A 14,719-nucleotide genomic window follows, 5' to 3' on the forward strand; every position below is an offset into this window, starting at 1 on the left:
ACACACACACACACACACACACACACACACACACACACACACACACACACACACACACACACTGAGGCAGGTGTGCCCGGCTGAAGGACGGCTGGGTCTTCTGTCAGCTAATGAGAACTTTTAATGAAACACTGTATCACAGAGCTTAGGATCCTCGTAGGTACACAGGGATGAACATTTCGTTATGTCTATATTCTTATTTCACATACTTATTTCACCAATAATCAAGATAGGGCCGATAAATGCAAGAGGTGTTATCCAATTAAATCTGAACAAACCGCTGCTTGCTGAATCCCAACCGGCTAAGTGACGGAGAACGTGGATAACACGCCTGGGGAGATGTAAGAGATATAAGCCCTAAAAATCCCAAAGGGAATGTTCAGCGTTATTTCTCAATCACAGCAAGCTCTATCCTTGCCTTCTGCAGGTAAAAGGAAAGAAGATGTGCAATGTGTTTGTTTAGTCACTTTTAATAACAGCTCCAAAGTAAAGGAATACAGGAGATTTGACTCAAATTAAATTCATTCTGGCAGGAAATCTAATTCGAATAAAAAAGATCCTTGCCTCCATAGACTTGCATATTGTCAACTATAAAGACTATTGCTCTGTTATCATTTTGGCTCTCTATACGAACTCAGAAAGATATGGTTCTCTGAGGACGGTTGAAAGTCATTCTGGGAAACAGGAAATCACTTACTGAAGTAGAAGAAAAGGAAGCTGGTTGGAGGGGAGCAGGTAACCCAGAAAATTAAATTACAACACTCAATCACAAAAATATGAAATAAAACTAGAAACCTCCACAGATTGATGATACCTAACAGTGTGAGATCATTGTAGGTTGAGTTTTTCATTTAAAAGAAAGGAAGTCTGGAGCGCACAGCGGCGTGCCCTCTAAAGGACTTCTGGCACGGCTGTAATTCCACAAAACTTCTCATCCTGAGTACGAGAGCGTGCCAGGAAATGGGTGAATGCCTGTTGCAAGTGGGCAATTTTTCACTGCTTCTAAGAGAAAGCAAAGCTATTCTTCCCCTTTCTCCCCGTTAACACTGGGTTTCCAATGAGGCCCTTTTGGAAAAATTAACTGGGAGAAACATGGAGGTGATGGATGGCATTTTCCAAAGCTTTGTCTTGTAATTAGTTGTGGTTCAAGAGCTCCTGGGCCCTTAAACAACTTTAAGACATTTATTTTTGTCCTTTAAGACAGGATCCCCCCAGTTAACATGTCAATAAAAAAAGTCTCCCATGGTTGACCCTGATCAAAGTGCCATAAGCCAGGTTTTAATCAAGATTACACTGCCATGGGAGACTTTTTTTATTGACATGTTAACTGGGGGGATCCTGTCTTANAATATCCCATAGTGAGACATCGAACGGAGTGTTATGAATGAGAACTATAGGTTACTTACGTAACCCCAGTTCTCAGAGTAACATAAAGTGCACATCCAACACATCGTTTATGATCGTAAGGAGACTATTGGTACCCATCTCAACACTCAAAGATTACAAATTCACGGAGAAAATAACAAAAACCTACATCAAAACATGTCGCGCTAGGTAGCCAAAAACGCTAGCAAGGCTTACCTTGGTCTTTGTCTGGTCAAAACTGGTTTTCAATGGCATTAAAACGATAAAAACGATGGTGTAGTTAATCCATAGGTTAATCCAATGTGTCTGTGTCCCCTTTGAAATGTTCTGATAATCCATAAGCAATAAAACTGCTTTTCTGTTTCAAGATATCAGAGCAGGGATATTCCTACGCTCTGAAGATAGCTTGCATGCGCAAAGACGCCACCTTTTTTTTTTAACATGAGAGTCTATGGGACGATTTCCCTTCGATTCTATTGGCTCTATCGGTCAGGAAGAGATGTCACATGTCAAAATCGAGCAAGGGGGGCCAGAGATGAAAAATCCACCCAAATGGCCCCAGAAGAGCTTCTTTTGGCTAAATCTGTCTAAAAAGGTCAAATATCACTTGTTTTGCATCAATCTTGATACAGGGTACTTATTATCTGTTGTACTTTGGATTTCTAAAGCTTTTAGTCTACTAACCCATCATCCAAGGTTAGTTTTCACTATAAGTACAAAATATCTTTTGGACGGACACTATAATTTACAGTTTTTTAGCATGTTCAATCTGATTTTCTTTTAAATAAAAAACATCTATATTGATTCTAACTCTTCTACATCCAACTCACAGGTTTATCATTACTTTGAGAAAAAAGATTATTAATTTAACCCTTTTAGAAGGGAAGATATGGTCATTTGTTCTGGGAATGTCATTTTCGAGCCTGAAACCTGAAAAACAGGCTTGGGTCCTAACAGGATAAGATGTGCAAATGAGACCATTTCAAATAATCAGTCTATATGGGTGAGTGTTTAAATGTACCAGCCCTATAGATTTGTCAGCCCTGCATCTGTAATGACATGTCTCTTTGCAGAGACAATGGAGCTTCAGTCCTACACATTATCATACAATGAAGACCACTTCAGCTTTCAGCGCTCTGAACGCAGCGATGTGTGTCACCTCGTCCCGCCGATGTCACCTTTCAATGCATGGGAAGGGCGAGCGTGGCTGACAGGCTATTGTTAGACGAATACATTCCTCTTTTCAGCGAGGCACTAGCAGTGAAGGATGTCACCCTCACTGAGGATTGTTAGTGGTTCTTGCACAATCACCTGCTATTACAGTACAACAGACCAACTGAAAAGGCCATCCAGGAAATTGAGGGAGAATGGTTATGACAGGTTCACAAGTTCAATACAGAAAGCCAAGGTCATTAATATGGCAAAACACCCTCAGCCAAACTGATTGTAACAAACAGTTGAAAAGTAGAGCCTTGAGATATAGATCTAACCAAAAGTTAGAGAACTAATTCATCTAATCATCTAATTGTATCTGTGTGACTTTGGCTAAATATTCTCCCTTTTTCTGATTCCATAACACGATTTTTTTGGCGGCATACTTGATTGACTCAAGTCCTCAACTAACCTGGTCGCCAGCCTCACCCATTATCCCAGGCCTAAATTAGATTGGGCTCTCTCTGTACACCTTGAAATCCTTTCCTTTAAATAGCTGTTTGCTAATACGTGCGCCCACATTGCCACTGACAGTTGTCTTAAATAGAAACACAAACAAAGGTTTGATGAAGGGGCTTTTTGATATCAGCAGGATTGTGACTGGCATCGTTCCAAAACAAGAAAACCCCCTGGAGAGTCCTGCCTCATTTTGGTGAGTGCATTACAACGTGACCCTCTATGACCCTAATTAGCATAGCACCTGAAGGCCAACAAGAGTCTGGTAGGTAATTGGCCAGGCTCTGTTTAAATTCCTTAGCAACAGGAAACACATTTAGGCCATGCATATAAATTAAGACAATTTCCTTGGGATTTTCATATTTCATTACACAGTATGCCAATGGGGTTTATTTTAATTCCGTATGCTTGTGTTTTTGTTTTTCATTACTAGTTCAGTTGGAGTGGAAATGGAGGCTAATTGTGTCTGTTGTTTGTGTTTGGCCCTACAACCATCAGAAAGTGAGCAGTCAGCAGCCTGTGGAGTCTTTCTCTGGAAACGACAGCTATTTGGCCTCAGCAGCTCTATGCCTAAAAGAGGAAGGAAGATATTTTTCAAAGTTAGTTTTTGTTTCACTGAAACAGGAACAGTGATGCTCAAGCTCCAGTGATCTGTGGTTGAGCATCACCCCTGTGGAAATTGATACAGAGCTGGCCAATAGTGTACAGTGACATTGCACTTGCTTTTAAAAGTAATAGCTGCACAGTACGTCACATTTCGACCCTGACCTGTTTTATGGCTTTATACCCCCGCCCCCCTCTTTCACTCAAACCTACTGTGTTTTTAAAATAGCCAATTCATCTTTTGGAAAAAGATGCCAAAGAGATGCCAGAGTTTGGTAGAGCTTACACTAAAACCTGGCCTTTACTGATATAGGAGGCATGGCAGGATTAGAGATTACACTTCATCCTAAAAACTTTATTTAGAATGACATAAGAGGATTCCTGCTGCCTTATTCCACCATATTCAAATAGCTCATCACATATTATAGATGAGGCACTGTGTCAGCTACACTACAGTGTATGTTGTGCAGTGACATTATGTGAATAAGCAGATCAGTGATAGATTTATTTAGATAGAGTTATGTGGGGATGATTTTTTCCCTGATTATCAGCCTTGACCTCGTAAATCAAAGGGAAACAAGCTGCTGTAAAAGATTAGTATATAATAGAAGTCTGATCTACTCGTACATTCAGTCATCTTTATATGGACATTTTGATGTAAAACCTACAATGTCTATTCATTTACTACAATTAGCTAACGGGTAAGCCGTTAGGTAACTCCCTCAAGGGCCTTTTGGGGCTAGATGCTGTTTTTATTCATGGCATGACTGGGGTAGTACCGGAGTATTACCCCACTCATTCCTTATAATCCGGTATGAATACCAGTCTTCTTTAAAAATAAATGGAGGGCTTGTGTTTCACAGCGGTCACGTCCCTGTGGGGACTCTTCAAGTCTGCAGTGAACCACTAGTTGAAAAACAAACATGTCCTGTGCCCACATTGAGGAAGCCGAGTATTTTCGTGGTCAGGGACTGGTATTCAAAACAGGCCTTTTACTCCCATGAGAGGTAACGAGGCAGCTTCACTGGGCTGAAAGGAATAGCGGCGTCATTGAAGAAAGCAGTGACATTTAGAGGGGGTGCTGCCTCCACTGATGCTACTCTAATAAAGCCGTAGAGATGGAGGAAGCTCAGGAGTAAATATTCTCCTGACCGAACAGCAGCCCTATCCTTCATCTCTCACACTGGCCATGTTGTTTTTACTCTGCTGTTGGGAATACATGGGCATATGTTAAAGTCCATTTTCAACATAAAATCTTCTTGTTGGATAGTAGTTTCAGTGTTGTTGCGAGGGTAAGCTGATGTGGAACTGAATCGCTGTGCAGCAAGAAGATTAATTCATCATAAGATCATGTGATAAACTATATACATACAGTAGATAGACAGCTATAATCTACCATGTGTTTAAATAATCATATATCAAAGCCATTAAATATTGCTAAGTATCATGACAACATTTCATTATATACTGAGCTGCTACTGGTTTGTATCTTATATAATAGCATTGCTCTTTTGTTAAAAGTCACTTCTCACTGCTGCAGTTTTGACCCCATTTTTGAAGGATTTTATGCTTGTTTTTGGACCATGTGTTCTTGGTTTGTTGAGTAACAATGGTGCAGTAATTCCTCAGAGTGCCCCTAAGCAACAGTGACAGGACAGTGGCTTTAGGTAATTGTTTGTGACAGTAGTTGCCAATCCCTGATTTGATGGTCTGTACAATAAGGCTGACCCTCTCGCTTCTGACTTGTACATGTTGTGCTTGAGTTTTAGGTAAATTTGACTGCACAATGCTACAAAGCAGATGCAAAGTGATTAGAGAACAGTAATGAACTGTAGCTAGCAGCTTTGTCTGTCTGCATAGCAGTGATTTGAGCTAATCGCTAATGTCGGTCTGATAACACGCTCAAAATGACAATAAGCTACCTGGTATTATGATTACAATATCGAGCAAACAATCAGTAAGCAAGATATAACTTTCTAGTATGCAAGAATTAGTTATATTAGAACAATAATGTTAGACCATCAGATTGGTTACAATACATCCTTAGAACATTACATTACATGTCACTTGTTAGACACTTTTATCCAAAGTTATCCATACTCAATACTGTGGACAATCCCCACAGGAGCAATTTCGGGTGAAGTGTCTTGCCCAGGGACACAACGACATGCTGACTGCAGTGGGGTTTGAACCTGATCCGAACACCAACGCATAACCCACTGCACCACACATCAACATCAATGTGTTTCCTAATATGAATTGTTACTCTTTTGTGCAATAGTCAATCCTAAAATGAATCCCAGATCAAATGTACTTTGAAGGGAAATGAACATATACTAATATCTGCAATAACTGTCATATTATTAAAAATGTTTGCTTGTTTTTGGACTCACACAATTGTTACAATTGGCGCTGCTGCTCAGACTTGATCAGCCAAAGTATGATCGTATCATATTACTGTACTACTGTATTGAATTTTCATATTATAGTACCTTTATATTTGTACCAAATTTCACTGAAATCTGTCTACCTAGTTATTTTTTATTCTAAACTATGACCATGTCTGTTACCCTCTCCAGAGAGTCAACCTTCACACTTACAGGCACATTTTATTGCTCACAATCTGAGAGAAAAGGATTTCAAACAGATTTTAAAAGTCAAGTTGGTAGTAAATCCTTCAATTATACACTTGATTGATGCTATTGACCTCATTTGCATTCAAGCAGTAGGTGCTTTATCCTTGAAACTGCTGCTCAAATCTATCTGCATTTGATGTCTTTTGTGCCAAAAAAAAGACATCCATCGCTATATTAAAGATGTACATGGCCACAGAAATTGGAGAAGGTGGTTAATTTGTAGACAAGTCGAGTCAAAAGAGAGTGTGCATGTCTTCATTTAAGCCCTAACAACAGCACAATAGTCCTGAAATAAAGACGGAGGGAGGGGGAGAGACAAAGATAACGAGATAAAGCATAGAGGATTTGTATGCATCTAGGCTAAGAGCACTCTACGCCATGCCATAACACTAGTATTGACATAATAAAGCAGAAATACTGTATATAATGGTAGACGCTGAGGGAGAGTGACAGAACGGCCGGCTAATCATCAGTGACAAGCCCCTGGATTAGAGGGCGGGCAACAGATGGCCCCGGGCTGGGCTGGCCGTATATGAATATCCCAGAGGTTGATCTGGCTCAGGACCTCCGCATGTCTACAGCAGACAGCCTGGTGCTGTGTCTGCCATATCTGTAAGTGCTTTGGTGGTCACTTCCCTCCCGTACATTTATTTACCTACAGGGAAGACATTTCCTTTTAAAAGTTTGTTGATAAATGGTTTAACTGTTTGGTCTAGAAAACAAGTCAAAAGTTTAGAAAGCCTAAGGTATAGTTCAAAGCCTCGTTAGAGACTTGTTAAAGCACACATATGATTCATAAGGATGTTACAAAAAACTGCAAATCTTCATATTCGAGGATCTGGAACTCAAAAAAAGTTATGTATTGCCTCTTTAGTAAAGAACAACTTGTCTCAGCAACCCTTACCCAGTCAACTAGGTGTGCTGGCTACTTAAACAAATGTGTGAGTTGTTAAATAACTTTCATTCAATTAGTGATTACATCAGTTGGCAGGGAGTTAGCTTTGAAAGGTTATAAAACAGTGTGAATGTCTTACATTGAAAAAGACAAATAATAGAACATGAAGTCATAACTCTAAAGATTACAGTCCTGGTTTATTTAGTGACACCTGTATTGGCTTAATGGAGATACAGTAGGATCCATTTGGAGTTGCAAGTCCAAAGTACATCAGGCTGCAGGTCAAAAGTGCATACAGTCTTGACTGTGAGTCTGCTTCATTAAATTCTGTAGTTGGAGCGACAAGGTTGCCAGGTTTGAGCTGTCAAGATTTCCCATGTGTGCCTGAAGACAAAGCAATTACAGGTGGCAGGAGGTGATGGTGTATTCAAGCAAAAAATAATAGTGACGACCATTAGGTCAGAGCAATTATATATTTATTTATTCAGTCATTTCTGCATTCAAAAAGGAGCTTTCTTGTTGGTATGTGATATACAGCCATAACACTAGTATTGTATTGTGTACAGGTGTTTTTTCCAACAAAGGAAATCGCTATTTCAGTTTAGAACCAGCTTGGATGTTTCTGTTTCAAAGACACACACACTGCTGCTAGCTAGCCCAGGTACAACACATGTATTCACACATACACTCTCTGAAAGGGTCATAAACATGCTTCTCGTTATAGTAAAAGCTCTGCCGGTCTCCTGGCCTTTCAAGCGAAGACAGTTGACATTCCCCTTTCTCAGCATACCATTCAGGTCAAGGGAACATCTTCAATGCCAAAGGGTTATGTACAGTATGATGATGTATGGTGTACTCTGAACATAAATAATAACCCTTTTAAAAGTAAGCAGCTCCCAGAAGATGTTCCCCCAAAGCTTAAATAAAGAAATGTTCTCTTAATCCACAGTATTTGGGTTTGGGAGGTAGGGGTTTCTGGTGTCATTTAATGACTCAACCCATAAGGTAACTTCTGCTACTTTTAATGGTTGCATAAATGAACCTACAATCCTGAACACCATCCAACTCTTCATCTATCCATTGATTCAAATTTCTATTCATCTGTTCATCCATTAGCCTCATTTTCTATCGCATTGCCCATTATGCAGTGGGAGTATGGCGTGGGCCTGCACTCATGGTTGTCATTTCACACACTCGGTTTTTGGCAAACACAACTCCACACACACACACACACACACACACACACACACACACACACACACACACACACACACACACACACACACACACACACACACACACACACACACACACACACACACACACTCTACATTCCACTTAAACCACACTTGTAATCCATAGAGAGAAAATTGGCATTTGCCTTTAACGCAATGTGTTCTCAGGCAGCTTTGAACGTGTTTTAGTAGTTTCAGTCAGGGAAGAGAATTCCACACCTCCAGTTATTGGTGGCTCAGTGTTAGCATGTGACAGATTGTGTTCCTCATGCAGTCTTATCATTTCTGTCACTAGGCTGTTTATAAGTATGGATACATTAGATATGTAATTATTTCTAAGTGTAGGCATTATAATAACATTGACTGAAGGAAATCTTCATCATGTATAAACCTGACTTGTCTGCCTAAATACAGAAAATAAACTACAACAGGACCAGTTGGTGCAATGTAATATCCTCCCATTGGTTGAATTTGGTAACCAGATCCTTTAGGTGTGAATTGTACTGTGTGTCGTAGTGCATGTTAAGACTGCATCAGCCCTCCCACCAATACAATAGCAAACTGATTGATAAATGGTTGGGCATGAACTAAAACTCTGATCGTGCCTGTTTTATGTTTCACTGGTATTTCCAGTCCTATAAGTGTAATCAAAAAAGAGTGCAACCAGAACATACGCAAATTAGCTTTTGTCATTTAAAGATTAGGGAGGCTGTACTCCATTATGAGAGCACACAAGCAGATCCACAACAAGCGGCACACTGCAGACTGTAAAGAGCTGATGAGAATTGATGTCCCGTTGATGTGTCCTTTTGTTTTGTCGCAGCACACTCCCCTAAGAGGGCTCATTAATGAACAAGCAGCCAAGACAAGCCCGGCTACTGTAATTCATCATGGCACGTGTGACCTCTCCTCACTGCCACTGGCTGTTCTCCTCGTGCCCTTCTTCTTCATCCTCTATAGATGCACAGGAATGTGCTAGATATTTAAAGCCTGTAGCTCTATTTATTCAGGATTAAAATATCAGAGGATTAACATTTTCAATTGCATTGAATGTTTTTACATTTCTTTTTACTTTAGTGTGTGAGCTGTTTGTCTCCCTATGTGCCTCCCTAAGCTTGTACTGATAACAGGGTTGTGTTTTATCTCTTATTTGTTATACTTTTCCCCTTCTTGACATGACACAAATCATTAATTCTGCTACTACAATTTCCATACATCCCACATGACTCATGGCTACAAGCAAAAAGGCCATCGCAATATGACCTCAATACATGTCATGAGAGACTTGTGTCATAAAAAGGGCATTTGTCTGTTGACCACTGACTTTACTGCAGACACATACTGTATATCTCAGAGTAGCATCATGCCACTGTCCTGTATGTTCTTTTAAGCATCGCTCCGTTTAAGTATCACTTTTATTTAATCCTCAATGTTCTTGCTCAATTCTCATAATTATTTTACAAATGTTCATAATGACCACAAAATTGAAAAAACTTATTCTACCTCTTACTTGTAGTGGTGTTTATCAACCCAAATGCGGCGGCGTGCGTTGAAGCTTGCCGGTTGGCGTGTCTGAAACTCGACCAACAACCAATCACATGAATCTCCCGCCCCGGACACACAAGCACGCAGTTTGATGGGCTAGAGCTTGTACTGGCATATGATTTGATTGGCTGATGCTTCATGCTTCCATCAAAGCTTCAAAAGTAGAACATTGCTCTACTTTTGAAGAGAGCAACACGAGCAAAGCGAAGCGACGGAACCACAATGCAGTTCGGCAAAGCGTGACGTCACCCCATTCAAAGTGAATGGGCAGAAGCGTTGAAGCTTCAACGCACGTCGCCGTGTGGACGGGCTGTCAGAGTCGTTGGCCTTCTCTGGATATAATGGAAGAAGATGGTTCTTGACTTCCTGTTCTCAAAGCGCCAACAAAAATGAATTTGCAAATGTAACAGCAATGTCTCTTACACTGAAACAATCAAGACTAGTAAATCGCATTATAGGTACAAATAAAAATATGTTATTTTAATTGGTTACAGTTTTTCTCAATCGCTAAACCCACTATTTAGAATCAAAATTCCTTTCATCAAACCAACAGCACAGCCATCGAAACAGAAAACCATTTCTCTACAACAGTATACTATTTATCATTGATATCGCACAAAATGCAGATGCTAAGCAGTGTTTGCAAAACAGATCACACAACTCTCTAACTGAAGTTACAATTCTCTACACAAACATCAAAAATCTTTTGTGTAACTCATGTCTACAGAACAAAATNTAGCATTTTTCGCTCGGGGCTAATTCAGATGGTCAGTGTTAGCATTTAGAGTTTTAAAAAAATAAAAAAAGGAAAAAGATCAGTTAAATTAGTTTTTTCCGTTATATGTATATAAAACATTCATAGTTTATTAAATATGAAGGTTCTTTAGACGTTGTTTCCTTCAAATGACCCGATTTCGTCCCCGGATACGGGTCCGTGGGGCTTAAGAGACTATCTGCCAAGAATATTTGTTATTGTCTTTTCTTACTTTTAGTTTTTGAAACAATGAATGAATGAGAACTTATAAAAATGTCTCCAGGTCGATAAAATGTCAGAAAATAGTGTCCATCTTTAAAAAGCAAAGCATGTAAAAGGTTGCAAATCAGAAGCCTGTTTAGCAACCTGAATTGTTTTCTAAGATGTGTTTCAAGATGTTGTGTGGGTGGATCTGTATCGATTTATAATTCAAATCCAATTGTTACCAGCTAATAACACACACAAACATGTTTGCAAAGTAAGTTGTACGTTGGAGAATTTAGTTTGATAACCTGTGCATAATCTTTCAGGTCTACGACGTCGAGAGGCACCTGCTGAGAAGTTTGACTTGACCCAAAGAGTAGAGACTTAAGATTGGGTTGATCAGGGGCCAGGATCGTCATTCTTAATCTGAATGATAGATAATCTAGATCGCAGAAAAGATTATGGGTCCCGCATTTAGCGAGGGTGGGAGTTAATAAACAGAGATCAGATTGGGACGTCAAACATCATTGATACATTACTTGGCACCTGTTGATGCAAGCCTTAACCTCGATAACAATGTTGAATTCATCATGAAACTGCACCAGAAACACTTACAGTCGAGTAGATAGAGAATGCCAAGATATTGAGTTACATTATTTGTTTGCTTGAATACACTATCACCTCCTGCCAGCTGTAATTGCTTTGTCCTCGGGCACACATGTGAGATCTTGACAGCTCAAACCTGGCAACCTTGTCGCTCCAACAACAGCATTTAATGAAGCAGACACACAGTACCAGAATGTGTGTGTGTGTGTGTGTGTGTGTGTGTGTGTGTGTGTGTGTGTGTGTGTGTGTGTGTGTGTGTGTGTGTGTGTGTGTGTGTGTGTGTGTGTGTGTGTGTGTGTGTGTTGGCACTTAGCAATTCTCATGTACATGCAGGATGTAGGGAAATGTGTAAGGTCCATTGTCATGCGGATTTGGAATTTTTTTGCACATTTTACTGTTGCATTATATGTGAAAACTGTGGCTCTTTAATAGAGATACAACATATAGCCAGACAGGGAAAGAGAGCGATAATGATGTATAGGAATAAGTGTGCAGGGAGTGCACAGTTGAGGGGAAGTGACAAAAAGAAAAATGGTGTCAAAATTGCGCATGAGAGGGAGACAAACTCCTTGCAATCTCTCATAGGCCCCGGAAAACTGTGGCAAGCCATTATGACCGTCATCATCACCACCACCGTCCTCGTGGTGGCTATAATCATTCTCGTTTTTTCTCCTCAGTTAGTTTGCCTGCCACCTTCAGAAATATCACTTGCAGCGTCTAGAGGAAGCTGTTGTCTCTATCGGCCTCATTTGAATAAAATTCTCAGAGCAAAAAAAACGCTGAACTGTCTCACCTTCCAAAACAGATACATCATATTTTCACACAAGGCAATAAAAGCGATGCAGGCCCAATTCCCCACAGTTTTGAAGACAGGGGCTGTATTTCAGCTAGACTCATCACTATGCAAAACATCAGAGCACTGCTTGCCACAAGAATATTCCCTCCACTGCACACTCTGAAAATGTGCATAAACATCATCAGATTCAATGTTTTTTTTCTTTTAAAAAACAAGCTTCCACTGGAAATTAGAAGTATGCAAATGTAGTGGAAATAATCACATTTTGATGTAAAGCACTTGGTTTCAAAGCTCTAAATGTGATTTGAATACTCCACAGACAATTGTAAAAAAACAAAGAGGCACAGAAAAAAAAGACCCCAGGGCAGAAATCAAAGCGCTACCTTTTATTTAGGAAGAAGTGAACAAACTCCAAGCACCGGATTACATTTCAAAGCACAGAGCCTAGAGCTTTCCAGTTGAAGAGCATGCAGTGTGGGAGAAGGTGGTGCAGCGTGGGAGAGAGGCGTAATCACTATGACCTACAGTAGGATAGATGTAGGTTAAGTTAGTCCCTCTATGTGCCTGCAGTCCTCACTCGGCCTTTCTCTTCTTCAAGTCTTTCCCCTGGGCTGTCTTTCCTGGGTTTTTAAATCCCTGCTCCTTTAATCTCCTTACTCAGCTACATCCTCTTTAAAGATGCAGAACCACAGGAGAGACGTGGTATACGTCACAGGGAACTGGTGCTGGGCGAGGTAGGGCAGGACGAGAGGAGCGGGGGTGTTTGATATAGGGTTAGTGTGAGAAGTTGATCTGGTACCGAGAAATATCGTGTTTGACTAATTGTGTTTGAGTTCAAAGCGCACACCTTAACCTCCGGAGAACTTGTGTCTAATTGAGGATTAAATCAAGTAATTGAATTTGGCTAACGGACTTCCTGATGTTTTTCTTCAGCTGTGTCCATTATAAATCCCAATGCTAATGATCACTGCAACATCTGATCTCTTGAACCTTAAATCTGGCTATCATGCTTAGTAGTTGGCTTCCCATGCATGTTAACAGTGATAATATAATTGAATGGATCCCACTGTGAGTCAGTTGACTCATAGACAGTCTCATACAGCAGTGCAGAACACACATGTGCAAAGAATAGAAATACAGTAACTGCCCATGAGTCTACACATACACATAATGTACATGCATTTCTAACACACAAACACACACAACCCCCCGCTAATTCAACGCTGATATCAATACCATCAAAAACAATTCCACTCTGCTTCCTTCACCAGGGTCTGTTGTGCAGCAATGCCTATCAATCATCTGCTTGCTGAAACACACAGCGGAAACGTTTCAATAATGGTGCATCACCTGAGACTCAAGGAGATGAGAGTAATCCATTCAAAAATTGATCACGGTTGTCCTGTGTGCTACATGCGATTCAGAATGAGCAGACGTATCTACTGTTGACTTTCTGGGTCATCTTTCATGTGTATGTATCTTTGAAGTTCAGCAGCGTAGACATATACCTCAAATCACACATTTATGAGACAACCGAAGTGTGTCATCTGGAAACATAGTAGACCTGTGCAAGTTAATTGAGCATGAAAATGTGTCTGTTTGTGTACTCGATCAAATACTTTTTTTATGTCAGTACGGAAGGATGCACTGATTTTTAAGGTTACCTAAAATCTAAAAGTTATCCCATCATTCAGTGAATATGTGTTCACAGATAATGAACTGACACACATGATCAGATCTCGGGATCAGAGCGTGGGAGGTCGCATTAGCACCAACAGCACACACTAATTTGCCATCTACCAACCGTTGTAAACATGCCATATCAAACAAGGGATCCAATTTAATCTGTAATTAGTGCCTTAGCAGTACCTGTTTCCCAGAAGTAGACAGACTTCTCATCGTCTGTCTGAGCGTGAGCCTCCCAGAAACCACAGAGCAGCAGCAATGTCACCAAAAGGTACCAGCTCCCCTCTGTCCTTATTCTGAGGGTCCCTGCTGCACCCCTCCACCCTAGCCCCATGGTCCGCCACAGGATAAAAGTAAATCCACTCAGCTCAGAAGGTCAGTGACGGCAGTGTAGAAAAAAACAAAAAATAAAAAACACACTAGTCCAAAAAGGCAACTAGAAGTGAAGAGTGCTTGTTTGAGAGAGTGAGGGTGTGAGTAAGAGTGTGAGTGTTAGAGAAAGGAGTGTGTGTGTGTGTGTGTGTGTGTGTGTGTGTGTGTGTGTGTGTGTGTGTGTGTGTGTGTGTGTGTGTGTGTGTGTGGGGTGTGTGTATTCAGTCCTGCACGAGTTGAGGTCCGGTACTTGGTCTTGTGAAGGACAGAGAGAGTAGTTTTCTCCTCTCTTTTTGTTTTGCTCCTAACTTGGCAGGAAGGTCCCAGAGAGGCTGTCAGTGAGCGAGCTGCAGA

The 14,719-nt window shown here is 40.5% G+C and overlaps 1 protein-coding gene across 1 annotated transcript in view; it reads right to left on the minus strand.

The window, feature by feature from the left end:
- The window catches only part of thsd7ab (thrombospondin, type I, domain containing 7Ab), a 76,429-nt gene extending 61,921 nt beyond the window's left edge, over nucleotides 1-14,508 (minus strand). Inside the window, exon 1 of the mRNA XM_010797632.1 lies at nucleotides 14,177-14,508. Coding sequence (XP_010795934.1) covers nucleotides 14,177-14,327 — 151 coding nt within the window. The 5' untranslated portion in view covers nucleotides 14,328-14,508. The remainder of the gene's footprint in view (nucleotides 1-14,176) is intronic.
- Nucleotides 14,509-14,719: the final 211 nt, after the last annotated feature.

The sequence above is a fragment of the Notothenia coriiceps genome, unplaced genomic scaffold (assembly GCF_000735185.1).
Source record: "Notothenia coriiceps isolate Sejong01 unplaced genomic scaffold, NC01 NC01_scaffold00038207, whole genome shotgun sequence".
In the NCBI taxonomy this organism is placed as follows: domain Eukaryota; kingdom Metazoa; phylum Chordata; class Actinopteri; order Perciformes; family Nototheniidae; genus Notothenia; species Notothenia coriiceps.